This window comes from Microtus ochrogaster, chromosome 16 (genome assembly GCF_000317375.1).
Source record: "Microtus ochrogaster isolate Prairie Vole_2 chromosome 16, MicOch1.0, whole genome shotgun sequence".
NCBI lineage: Eukaryota > Metazoa > Chordata > Mammalia > Rodentia > Cricetidae > Microtus > Microtus ochrogaster.
The window spans coordinates 38501337-38514703 of NC_022018.1; the positions used below are offsets into that span (position 1 = coordinate 38501337).

At 42.3% G+C, this 13367-nt stretch overlaps 1 protein-coding gene across 2 annotated transcripts in view; it reads right to left on the reverse strand.

Annotated features, from left to right (window-relative positions):
- Window positions 1-5855: 5855 nt before the first annotated feature.
- Window positions 5856-13367, reverse strand: part of LOC101998143 (serpin B6) — a 103682-nt gene continuing 96170 nt past the window's right edge. Inside the window, exons 4-7 of one of the 2 annotated variants that reach the window (XM_026782914.1) lie at window positions 12956-13073; window positions 9953-10095; window positions 6571-6726; window positions 5856-6275 (exon numbers count right to left, since the gene is read on the reverse strand). In XM_026782914.1, the coding sequence (XP_026638715.1) occupies window positions 5874-6275; window positions 6571-6726; window positions 9953-10095; window positions 12956-13073 (819 nt within the window). In that variant the 3' untranslated portion in view covers window positions 5856-5873. Of the gene's footprint in view, window positions 6276-6570; window positions 6727-9952; window positions 10096-11302; window positions 11321-12955; window positions 13074-13367 lie in introns of those variants that run through there. The other variant, XM_005355023.2, reaches the window with a different exon arrangement.

Genomic DNA, 13367 nt, shown 5'->3' on the forward strand with positions numbered 1-13367 from the left:
CGGAAAAATTTTTTTCTTTCTTAATAAAAAAAATATTAATAAAAAAAAATAAAACATCATAGGAGGCAAAAAAATAAAATCTCAAAATATAGAATAACTAATCTTTAAACATAAAAATTAGGAGTTTATTTTCTAAAGTCTGATAGTGTAGGAGTTGGTCAGGGGCATCTTATAAAGTATTTTCTCTCTAAGTAACAGAAGTCTTTTTCCAGTATGTGAAATCATCTGGTTCTAAGCTTTTATGTCTTTAGTTTCTCCTTTCTCAGAAGCTCACTGTGGACAGAACCTATAACCACTTCTAAATTGTTGCCATATTTTCAAGTCCCTTACAATAGTAGATGTCTCTTTTTAATAGAGATGGTGGATACTTGATTTTTATGAAATATTTAGTACTTCTTTTTAGAAGCTAATGGGTGTTTTTGAGATGCGGGAGATCTTAAAAGCACTAATGGAAGTGTCTTGGGTTAAGGAGCTGAAACCGTTATCCAGTTTTGACAATTAATGCCATCAGTCTTGTTGGTCAGCAATCTAGAGAACCAAAGATGACAGAAACAATGAAAGTTTTGTGTAATAAGGTAAATTTTACAAATTGGCTTAAATATTTGTTATTTAGCAAGAATGTACTAAAATGGTTAATTCTTTGTAAAGGATTCCTCCTGTTGGTATGGTAGTGTTTGTCTGGTTAGCCAAAGTTTTACTGAAATTCAGAAAGAATATAAACAGCATTTGGATAAAAAAACAAACACAGCATTTTAGGTGGTTCACCTAGTAAAACAATAAAACTAAAATTCTTTGTTCTTGGAGTCAGTTGTCTTTCAGTCTTAAGGACAGACTTGTTGTGGGATATTTGATCACACTGTAAAAATGTGTCATTATTTTATTCTGACTGCTTTAATAACGATCTGAACACCAAATAACTAGGCAGGCGAAGATAGGCAGGATTTCTGGGGAGAGAGAGGAACTCGGGGGAAGAATCAAAGAGGGAGAGATTTGTTACGGAGATACAGAGGGAGTTGAGCATACAGTATGAAGGAGAGGTAATGAGCCATTTGACGGAATGTAGATTGATATAAAAGGGTTAATTTAAGTTCTAAGAACTAATTGAAAACAAGCCTAAGCTAAGGCCAATCCTTCATAATTAGTAAAAAGTCTCTGTGTCATTTGGGAACTGGCGGCCAACATGGGGGCCATGCATATCAACATAGGGTCTAAGAAAGCTGAAAAAGTTCCAAATATGGAACCAGACAGGGCTTCCTAATAACTGCAGCAGTCCCTCAAGCATCCCCGGTGCTCCTGGTATACAAGGTGTAGCTCCTTAAGAAGCCCTGCGGTGCAGCTGAGCACTTGAGCAGGAAATGTGGTGCATTGGGGGAGAGGTTATGCTTTGTTTCCACAGAAAACGAAAAGCTATGGATTTCTTCAAAATTAATAAAGATCAGATTTGACTGGGGGAGACCTCCCGAAAATCTTGACTGAAAACCTGCAAGACAGGTGACATATATGCTGATCCCTCAACATGGAAACAGCTGAGACTGGAAGAAACAAGATAAATCTTGTTGGTCAAAGAGCCCTTGTGACTTATTACATGCCACTCTTTCATGTGACATGGATGCAGATTTATATTACAGTTTGCTTTTGCAGTCCAAATGGACTTATAAAGTTGAGAGGCCTTTTACCTTCTCAAATACAGAACAGAAAAATCATCTTAAACTGATCTGTGCATGCCACATATTCCACGCTTGTGTTAATGCAGATGTATATGTTACCTTCAAAAGTTTGTGTATTTTTTTAAAGTGACCATACACCAATGAAGACAAATAGCCTGGATGATCCATCCTCTCAGAATTTCTTTGTTGCAGTTTCCAGAATAAAAAGATGCATCCACAGCAACTTCAAAGCAGTCAGCTAAGATGATTCAACCTCACAGACTGCTCCAGCCAGGACTTCAGAAAGTGTCTTCCCTTTCCCATCACACATGAGTTAGATAACAAATAATACAGCTAGCTCACCCAGGACTTAACTATTATCTCAATTTTCTCAGGGACCCCTAAAGATGTTGTTGACCCCAAACAATAGGAAGTGATTTTAAGAACATGACACCCACATTCTCAAGAGGTGGGGTGGGTGGGTTTTGGTCATTCAGTGGTGTTGGGAGCATTTTTCATGACCTGCTGTGAGCCATGACACAATTATAGTTTATAGTAATTGATAATTCAGGTGTCAACCCACCTGAGAAATTATTCTCAGAGGGAGGAACTCTGCCTGGCAAAGCCAACAGGGCTACTGACTCTGAAAACTGTTGCTTTTAACTGTAACTTGCTTGTACAATAACAGCTATGATATCTCCCCATTCCCAGCTAGTGCTTCCTCCTCCCATCATAGATTCCTGAGAAAATTCTCACATTGTTAGGGTTCATTGTTTCAAAAGTTTGATACTCAAGTAGACCAGTCACATGGGATGGATCAGGTTTTATAAAGATGCCCCCCCCAAAAAAAAACATATGCTTACCACATAGGAGCAGAATATAGATGGGTCAAGAAAATTTCTAAGTTCAGTATCTAGAAGCAGATGTTTCTCTCCCACCCGCCAATTCCCAATTAACCACTCTGAGACTTAATACTACTTATAAATGCTTGACCAATAACTCATGTTTATTATTAACTAGCTCTTACATTTTAACTTTTCCTTCATTATGCTCTGCCATATGGCCATACCTTTATTTACATGACAAGTTCATCTCCTGCTCCCTCTGTGTCTGGCTGGTGACTCCTGACTCTGCCCTTCTCCTTCCCATCTTCCTTGGCTTGCTTGGCCCCCTATATTCCCCACCAGTTGGAGTGACAGATCTTTACAGTGTACAAGAGGGTTATTCCACAGCAGGTGACTGTAGCCCTCAATCTTTAGGGAGTTTCTGGTTAGGAAAAAAAAAAACAGAAGCAAAGGGCACAGAACTCAGGTTTAACAGTATGGATCAGTGAAGGCCATACAGGGAGACTCACCAACAATGCTTAATTCACCAGGAATATTGGGAAGGGAACACAAAACTTGTCCCTTATTCCATAGATAGATAGATAGATAGATAGATAGATAGATAGATAGATAGATAGATAGATAGATAGATGACATGCAAATCTCTAATTTTTTAAAAAAAATTTGCCCATCTTTGCTGACTATGAACTTTGCGTCAAGTCAGTTTTATGTACTGCCTTTGGGATTGACTTTCTCAGCTTTTATCCTAAGATCCTCTTCTCCCACTGGGTCCCAGGATTATGCAGCACATTTACACAAAGTTGAAGAGGCTCAAGCCTGAAACCCATCACTCGTGTGCCATCCTGGGCTAGCCAATGCAGGTCCTTCTGACCCAAAACCAGGATATATTAGTTGGGTTTCCCTATGAAGCTGTTGCATGTCATGGGATGTTGAAGGAACAAGTGCCTCTTATCTTCAGTATCTTTCCATAAGGTGCTCATAAAAATCCCTAGGATCACAAGAGAAGCAGCAGAAAAATGCAGAACTGGACATTTGAGGAGCAGTGTCAGAGGACAACGGCAAAATGACAATAAGTCAAAATAGTTCAAAGACAAAGTAAACTGAAACTAAAATTTCTTCAAAGTTCCAACAGTGAAAGAAAAACACAAAACAAACAAATGCTTTTAGAGATCCAAAAGCAAACAAACAAATATGCTTAGGCCAAACCAAATGTCTAGACCGAGATGTTTTCAAAGCAAACAAACAAACTAGATGCCTTAAGCCAGATATTTTGAAAACAGACCAAAGTAAGTATATATATCAGATTTGGATCCTTAGTTAACCAATTCAGAATAAACAAAAGGCAGGTGACCAAAGCAAGGGAGGTCCAGAGCCTAGATAACAACAATCCTCCTAAAGAAATAACACTACATAGCCCCTGGTACCCAGACAGGAAGAAAGGGAAGGAAGGGGATCAGGATTAGATGGTACCAACACTATCAACACCCCCTTTGATGTTATTGAGCTTCCTAGGTCAGACAACCTGACAATGAGATGTCTGTCAGGTAAGACTCAGACAAAATCTCAGTAGGGTGCCTCTCCATATCTGTGATTCTACTTGACCATCCGATGCTTTATAAAATTTGGTTTTCACATAAGAGTATTACTAGATTAGATATAAACATTTTAAAAGAATGTACGTTACAGGAAACACAGAAAAAAAGAAAGCAAATTCTCAGAGAAAACCATGCCCCTGAGACAGGTCTTTCTGTTTTGTTTTTTGTTATTTTGTTATTTTTATATCTGCTGGGGGAAGTTACTTGGTCTTATCTTACAGGTCATTTGTGTGATATCATATCTGGGTAGACAGGAAGCATCCAGCTCGTCATCCTGATAAGCATTTACAGTAGCCTTAGTCTTCCTGGTCACTTGAATGAGGCCCCACAAGTATTGGGGACTTATGCTCGCTGATAAGACATCACATGTTTCTGAGTCAGTCCCCAAGCAGACAGCTTGTAATTGTTAAAGGGTGGGGATTTTTGTTTTATTCTTGGCCTTTCTGCTTTTAGATTTCCCCCTGGCAGAGTCACAAGGGAAATGACTGACAAGAGATTAAAGTCTTCTTCTCTAGAGCTGAGATGGGGTTTAAGATAGGGGGAGAAACAGGCCTGGGTGGCATTGTTGGTCTGTCATAGGGTGGTAGGATCTGGAGGCATAAAAGGCATGAGCTGCATTTGAAAGGGGGAGGGATGGTTGTCAAAGTCGACACTGTAAGACCTCTAGAAGTTTTCGAACATAGGAACTAACGCTGATGGCAATAGTTGATGTTCTTGGGACCACATTTGGAGCTTAACGCCCTGTCATATGAGGCATACTTCCATCCCAGAAGGCTAAAGAAGCAAGAAACAAAAAGAATTATGCCAACAAGCAGACCCAAGAGAAGTAGTAATTAGGAAATCCAGTCCATGTGCCCTTCCATAGCAGTCAGGCCTCGGAGACCGGCTTTCTAAAGTCACTTGTTTTCGTCAATTGGCTGCATCTTCTGCTGTCCTTGATTAGTTGACAGATAAATCATTCCACATCCAGGGCCAGGAAGTTCACCCATACTCACCCTTGCCCTGGGCTGCCACAGCATGTGAAGGATACAGAAGTTAAGGAATCCTATAGAGGCAAGGGAATCACCCTGGTCCTGAGGACCTCAAGGAACATTGAGATATGGTCTAGTCCCAAGACTAATTCAGAGACTAAAAAAGCCAATGCGAGTCCACTCAACTCCTGTCTCCACTCCTGCCAAAATGACTAGTTCCTATAGGTGGGGTTTCGTCACCTGAGCAGCTCTCTTAGTTTAAGAGATCCTAAAACGTGGGCTTGGGGGAAGTTGGTTGCAGGGGTAACATGAGTAGAAGTGCATCTGCCTGCACAGATTTGTGACACGCCCCATGTCCAGAACAGAAACAGAGGGAAAGGGGAGCTTTGCTCCCTGAGCTGAGTCCCAGCACTGTGCCTCTCCTTGCCCCAGTTTGGAACCTGAGCTGCCTACAGACACTGTCTGAGGCTGTCCTCATGGCCCCTTCCCCAAGAGACCTGCACTGCATGTATTCTCTCACGAAAGTGAGATGAGATTTCAATGCAGCTCGTGGAGAAGAGATGAAGACACCACTTCTCTTGTGACTGAAGAAAGCCATGAGGCCCGCCAGCAGGGATGAGCTCTGTAGCCAGCAGCGCCACAAACCCACAGAAGTGGAAAACCAGAAAAAGCCCTCCCACGAGATAGGCACACAGTTCTGAAGGTGAGGAGCCATAAAAGCCCTTTATTTCAAAATTGTCATTGTACTTGATGAGGTCATTAAATCACAGGCAAACCATGGAGAACAGGTAAAAGACTGACAGGAACACCTTTTCCTCAGGGAGAGGAGAACCGGCCACAGAACAGAATCCCATTGGTCTTAACATGCTGAATGAAGAAAAGGAAGGGGCGGTTGGCACAGAAGCGGGGAGTGTACAATGGGGACCCCAGAATGAAAACGGCAGCTGTAGCAGCCACAGCCTCTGTGCCCTCCTCATTGACCTCCATAAAGGACTTATGCACAACCTTGGACAGAGACAAACCATGCTTGGAAGATATTCCAGAAAAGTCTGCCCTGTCCTCAAAGGCATCCGTCATGCCCAGCTTGCACAGGAAGTCCTCCATGTCATAATTCTCCTCCAGTTTAAACCGTGGGAGGAAAACCTCCACCTTTTGTTCTTGCATCTTGTCCAGCCTCGTCCACTCTATGAACTTCTCATAAGTTATTTCCTTTTCCACCTAGAAGAGAGGTGGACACTTTAGGACAACGTTGTCACCTGGGGCACTTGAGACGATGGGGAGGCTCTACACTGCCCAGGGATGTGTGGCTTTAAGTTAATATAGTAGCTGGAAGGGGCTAGGATTCAGCTCAGTGGTGAGTGTTTGTCATGTAGGCTCCAGGCTGTGGGTTCCACCCCTGCCTTAAAAAAGAATGGAAGATAAAAACATGGTCATGGGAGTCTAGGAGAGCTCCTCCAATAGAAACATAAATGCCTCTCAGTTTTTCTCTTAAAGCTTCACGAAGGCTCCTTACCATTCTCAAGTCAATGTGTTCATCTGGAAGCATGATGATCATGTTCAGCTCATTCCCAGCATAGGGAATTAACAGAATTTTGGTGGATATCTCTTTCACATAGGTCATTTTAAAAGTAGACTTCTTAAACATCATTTGCACAAGTTTCTCCTCATTCTGTAAAAGATGGATAAATACCAAGTTGAAACAAGTCAAACTGGGCAAATCCAACAGGGAAAGATAATCACTGTCTCTGGAAGCATTTTCTTGGTTAGATTCCTAGAACATTCTGTCAGTCCCTCAACTTCTAGAACAGTTCAGATTTTACATGTCCCTAAAGACCCATTTTTCAAGACTTGATTCTCAGAGTGGAGCTTTTGAAGCGAAGGAATCTTTAAGAAGTGGAGCCTAGAGAATGGTTGTTCAGATCACTGAGATGTGCCCTAGAAAGGAATTATCAAGTGGGCTATGTTGATTCTCTCTGTATTCGTTGTAGTGTCAGAGAGCTGAATGACCCACTCTCCAAACGCCTGAGATATCCTAGCCCAATTTTTTTTTCTCTTGGGGGAACTCATTTAGTCTCATGAAACTGAACATAATTTCCAAATCACTGTGCTGTCTATGCAGAGCGTCCCCCTGAACTTTGGAAAAATCCCATTTTACGGTCAATTTGACTCTTTCAGTCTGATACAAACAAAGCCCCCACCACAGGCATAGGTCTGAACTTATATTCCTTTGCAAATTTGCTCTCCATACAATTTTGCTTGTCTTAGTTGACAGTGATGCTCTTTCCCATTGCCAAGACCATCCTGTATCCTTTCTCTTGCTAAAATCATTGTGTCTCCTTGACTTCTATCTGCCTCTCACACCCTCCACCCTCCGTTAACTCAATAATAAATAATACCAGCTCCTTCTTTAAAATATAACCATAATCTGGCTTGCTTTTTTAGCCCCCACTGCCATCAGCATACCCCTGGAATACTGTGATGACCTCAGCACCTCGGTCATAATTCCCAGCACAGTGCAAGTCAGACCACATCACTCTAGCTGGACACCCTTGTGTGGTACAGCTCTAGCAGGAGCAAAACCCTAACCTATCTGGAATCACATTAAGAGCCTCCTGCTTTCTCTTCTATTGACCTCTTACCATGCTCTCTCACCCCTGCTCCTCTTTAGTGATGGGGTTACTTCTGGATTTGTGGTTAGCTACCTTAATCTCTCTTCTAATCCATGAACTCCTCCTGAGAACCCAGAACAGAACGACGTCCTGGTGTCTGCTCACATACCGTAATCTTCCTAGTGAAGATTTCCTCTGTAGCACTCTTCTTCAGCCACACCCCAAACACAGCATCCTGTGTGTCACCTCCTTTGTATGTCTTTAGAGCCCTTCCACCAACCACTGTGTTGTTACCAATGCTTCTATCAAAGTTCCCTCCTCCCAGAAAACTTAGCCTCATGAGGGCAGCACACACAGCCAGTTAATATCTGCTGCACAGTAGGCTCTCAAGCAACATCTGCTGATTACATAAGTAGCAAACCAATTAGCAACAACACCAAGTGCCAGGCAAGATGAACACCTTACCAGAAAGTAACTATAGTTTCAACATAATGCCAGCCGGGGAACACATCCTATTCAATATTCCTTCCTGGTTTCTGATCCCTCTATGGTTTAAGTCTAGAATGTCTTGTGACAGTCATGACCCTTTGCAGTCTCACTTCTCTGGTACAGCACACCATTCTGAGTGAATGAAACACATTTCTGTAGTCCTGTTCTGTGATCAGTGTATCATGTCTCCCTGAACTAACCCTGAGCCAAGTGATTTGCTACCCTTCTTCTCATTCATGCCCTTGACCCCAAATAAGCATACTTTATCCATAATTGACCACAATTCATGCACTCTTGCTTGGTTCTGTGGCTCACACACTTTCTGTCACAATGAGTCATTTATAAATGAATAAGGTTAAATGTGTAACATAAAAGTCTGTCTAGGAAAATGGTTATGGGTTAAATTTGGTATACAGAATGCTAACCTCTGCTTTGGACAGTTTCTCCCCACATACCTCCAGGATCCAAAGCCTCTAATCATGCAATATGGAAAGACCCAATCTTAGCAAGTTAATGCTTCACTAATTGTGTGTATAAGTTGCATACCATTCGGAAATACGGAATTAAAATGCAAGCCCAGATCACCTCAAATTCTATGTCTTTGGAAGGCCTGCCACATGCACACCACAGATTCCAGTAACACTCATGGCAGACAGAGCCCAGGCTTCTCTACTGGTGAGACAAGAAGACAAGACAGATGACTTCACAATCCTGCACTTAGCAGAAGCAACATTAAACAGTTCCATTTATACAATATCCAGGAGATGACTCAGAGGGAGAAGTTATTAGTTCCCCATCTCTGTCCTTTCCCTGGACTATAAAGTCAGAGTCTAAGCCATCTTGGAAGCATGAGGGAACAAGCCCATGCCAAGGATGGCAGAGCAAGAACAGAGAACCAGTTTCCAGAAGCATCACCGCAGTGCACAGCCATTACAGGATCTATCCATCGCCTGCCCTCTTAGTAAATGATTAACTTATATAACTTCAGCTACAATGATCTGGGGTTTCTGTTGCTCACAGTTGAAAGAAGTGCTAACATAAATCAATGATTAGTAGCAAAGATAAAAAATAGTTTGTCAGAGCAAATATGTCATTGAAGAATAAAGTTTGAAATAAAATGCATTACTGAAGAAACTGAAGATTGAAATCCAATTTGCATGGGAGATCTAAGGACTGGTTAATGACCTAGAACATCATGCAATTAATCTGGACTTTGGCCTAGGAGTATGTGTGAAAGAAAAACCAAAACCAAACTAAAGACCATATATGAAAAAAGTGAATTAGTGATAGAAAGATGCTCGGCCATCAATCAATAATATCCTGCAAACACCTCCTTTTGTGCGCTTGTCTGTAATTCCGTGCTTCTCCTATCAGAGGAAGACTGAGTTTCACACGCTGCTTAAGTGTTTACTGAGCGCCGACCATGAGCCAGGTATTCAGGGACACAAAGAGCCTGAGACAGCACATCTGGAGTTCAGACCTTCCTATCTCCAGAGTCATACGATAGACTGTTTCAAGTACACAGCAGAGCCCTGACATCAGGTTTGGCCTCAGCAGCTGCCAGTGACACCATGGCCAGTGACAGAAGCAGGGCCATGTAGACTGCAGACCAGTGACAACATGCAGAAGGAAAGGGGAAGAGAAAGGCCTCAAAGATGAGAGAGGGAGTTCTAGCTGAGGAGCTGCCCAGAGACATGAGGGGCATGGGCTACATGAGGCAGCCTCCTTGTGTTTCAGAAGCCAGTGTGAACAGGGGACCTTGCCCAGAAGTCTCCTCTGTTACTGCTCTGTGTTTACCTTGGTGACTTTGAAAGGCATCTCCCGGGTGTCCTCTTTGTCAAACTGCTTCTCCCAGTTTCCTTTGAAGTAGATGGCATTTACAAGGACCAGAACAGTGTTTGGTTTCACCGTATCCTGATCTAGCATCTCTTTAATTTTATCTGAAAGGAAGGATTTAACAAGCCAGTTAACCAAAAGAATTGGCTAAAGTAAAAAACAGCAAACTATTCTGGGAAGAACAACTTCACTCTTTGAATGACCATAGTAGATGCCAACAGGTCAACAGGTGCAACACGAAAGGGATGATTGGTGTCTGCAGCTCAAAGGAGTTCAACAGGCCATTCTACAACAGAATAGTTAAAAGTTCATATTTTTAAATTTTTTGAAGTAGGGCTGGAGAGATGACTCAGCAGTTATGAGTTCTCAGCATCCACAATGGATAGTTCGCAAATGGCTGTAAGTCCAGTTCCAGGTAATCTAACACCCTCTTCTGGCCTCAGCAGCACCTACACACATTGGCATACATTCAGATACACACATTCATATAGATTAATAAAAGATATATATATATATATATATATATATATATATATATATATATATATATATATATATATACAGGCGGTGGTGGCGCTTGCCTTTAATCCCAGCACTTAGGAGGCAGTGGTAGAGGCAGGTGGATCTCAGTGAGTTCAAGGTCAGCCTGGTCTTCAAAGCTTGTTCCAGGGCAGCCAGGATTGTTACACAGAGGAACCCTGCCTCAGAAAACAAAATAAATAAATAATATATGTATGAATATATAAATGAAGCAACAGACGTATTTCTCCTGATCTGAACATTACAGAGTACGTGTGTATTAAAAATCACACAGAAGCCCCGCAAGTCTATATAATCTTCTGTATCCATTTAAAAAATAAATTGAAAGTGAAAGAGCATTTATAAAATATGCCCTACAAATAGAAAGCACAGGCTACAACCAGACGTTCAAATGGGGGTGGGGCCAAGCACCTAGAATGATGCAGAAAAACCGGAGGACACAGACAGCCCCAGCCAGGGAGGAGCTGCAGCACAAGCCTTCTATACTTTGCTTGTGAAAATCATAACAGTAAAACAATGGGGGGGGATAAGAAGGGAGGGAGGTAGAATAGGAAAGACAGGAGACTGAGTGGCTCTGGAAGAGATGTATTAAACATTGAGAGAGAGAGAGCACAGATACTTTTCTAAACGCAGGAAACGGGTGTGCAAGCTGTCAAGAAGCAGATTTACAAAATGTGCGAACACGAGCAAGGAACTCAGGACCGCGAGAGATGCACCCACACACTGAGACAATGGGGATGTTCTCACGGGAACTCACCAAGGCCAGCTGGCCTGGGTCTGAAAAAGCATGGGATAAAACCGGACTAACTGAACATAGTAGACAATGAGGACTACTGAGAACTCAAGAACAATGGCAATGGGTTTTTGATCCTACTGCACATACTGGCTTTGGGGGAGCCTAGGCAGTTTGGATGCTCACCTTACTAGACCTGGATAGAGGTGGGCGGTCCTTGGGCTTCCCACAGGGCAGGGAACCCTGATTGCTCTCTGGGCTGATGAGGGAGGAGGACTTGATGGGGGAGGGGGAGGGAAATGGGAGGCGGTGGCGGGGAGGAGGCAGAAATCCTTAAATAAATAAATTAATTAAAAAAAAAAAAGTGCGACCAGCCTGGTCTACCAAGGGAGTTCCAGGACAGGCTCCAAAGCTACAGAGAAATCCTGTCTCGAAAAACCAAAAAAAAAAAAAAAAAAAAAAATGTGCGAACACTTAGAGGAAAGCTTCTTAAACTGTGGGTGTGACGTACTTGAGACTGAATGTGGGGTCAGTAGCCAAGCTTGAACAGTTAAAGCCTTCTGAGTCTGTAGCCACCAAAACTCCATCCAAACTCCAGTGCCTGATGCACCTGAAGTGCTTCTGGCGGTGGCTCCCACCCTGCTTCGCACCACTTCCCCGTGGTCTCGGTCCCAAGCATACATGAGCACTTTGCACCCCACGTGACATCACAGTCACACTACAAAGCGCAGGACCAACAAACACTGCACAAAACATCCTATTGGAAACCATCGTGTTAGGAAAGCAGCATTTGTGATCTACAGTCAAAGTTTCCTCATCTTATAGAGACAGAATGGCTTCGTTGTGAAAAACAGACTCAATATTTTCCTGCTTTCATTCTCAGCATGTAAGTATATCAGATTAATATCTTTGGATTAGGTTGTATCAGAGAAACATATCCATCTCATTAGCATACAAGTTTTATTTCATCTTTAATAAATAAAAAAACTGTATGTATATAGATGAAATTGTTTTAAAATAAATTTCTATAGATTTATTACCAATAAATGATCACCTGTGCATATACACATACATATATACATACATACATACATATACCCTCCAGGTGTATTAAAAGTTCTCAAGGCAAAAGGAGTTGTAGTAGAAAATTTTAAGAAGCTTTGATTTAAAACTGAAGAAGTAGACCAATTGTAGAATGTTTGCCTAGTGTGTGCAGGGCTCTGGGTTCAACCCCTAGCATGGCAAGAAGGAGAAGAAGCAGAAACAGAGGAGTCTGACTTAAAGAACAAAAAGTCATTCCTGTTTCTATCTGCTGCTTTTGTGAAGGGGCTAACAAGACAACTACTCAAGGCATATGAGGGCAAGACAGGTGGCTTGGCAGGTGAAGGTGCTTTCCATCAAGTCTGAAGACCCAAGTAGAATCCCCAGAAACCCACACAGGAGAAGGAAAGAAACATTCCTGCGGGTTGTCCTCTGACCTCCACAAACACACACACACACACACACACACACACACACACACACACACACACACACAGCACAAGATCAATAGATAAATAAGTGTAATTTTTACAACACACTGAAATGTAACCATAGGGTCTGAGGGACAGAGGTCCTGCTCAGCATGCTCAGGGCCCTGGATTCAAATCCCAGCTCTGAAAACAAACAGAACAGAACAACTCTGTGTTCACCTTCTGTCTTTTTGGCGACCCAGGTGTTGATGTGCTGTCGGGACTGCTCTGTGTCACCCTTAAAGTCCAGCTCTTCCATCTCTGCTTCGTAGAACTTGCGGCAGGAATCTTTAAAAGACTGAGACAGAGCAACGTGATTGATTACACAGCCACGAAAGTGATCAGCCCGGACAACCTTCTTCCTTGATGCACAAAAGTAGAAAAGCAAAATGAATAGTAATTTACAAATAAATATGAGGAAAGAACCCAACTGTGGTGGTTTGAATGAGAATAGCCCCCACAGGCTCATGTATTTGGATACTAACTCCTCAGTTGGTGAAAAAATGTTTGGAAAAAATTAGGAAATGTGGCCTTGTTGGAGAAGGTGTGCCACCGGGAGCAGGCTCTGAGGTTTAAAAAGACTAGCTCCATG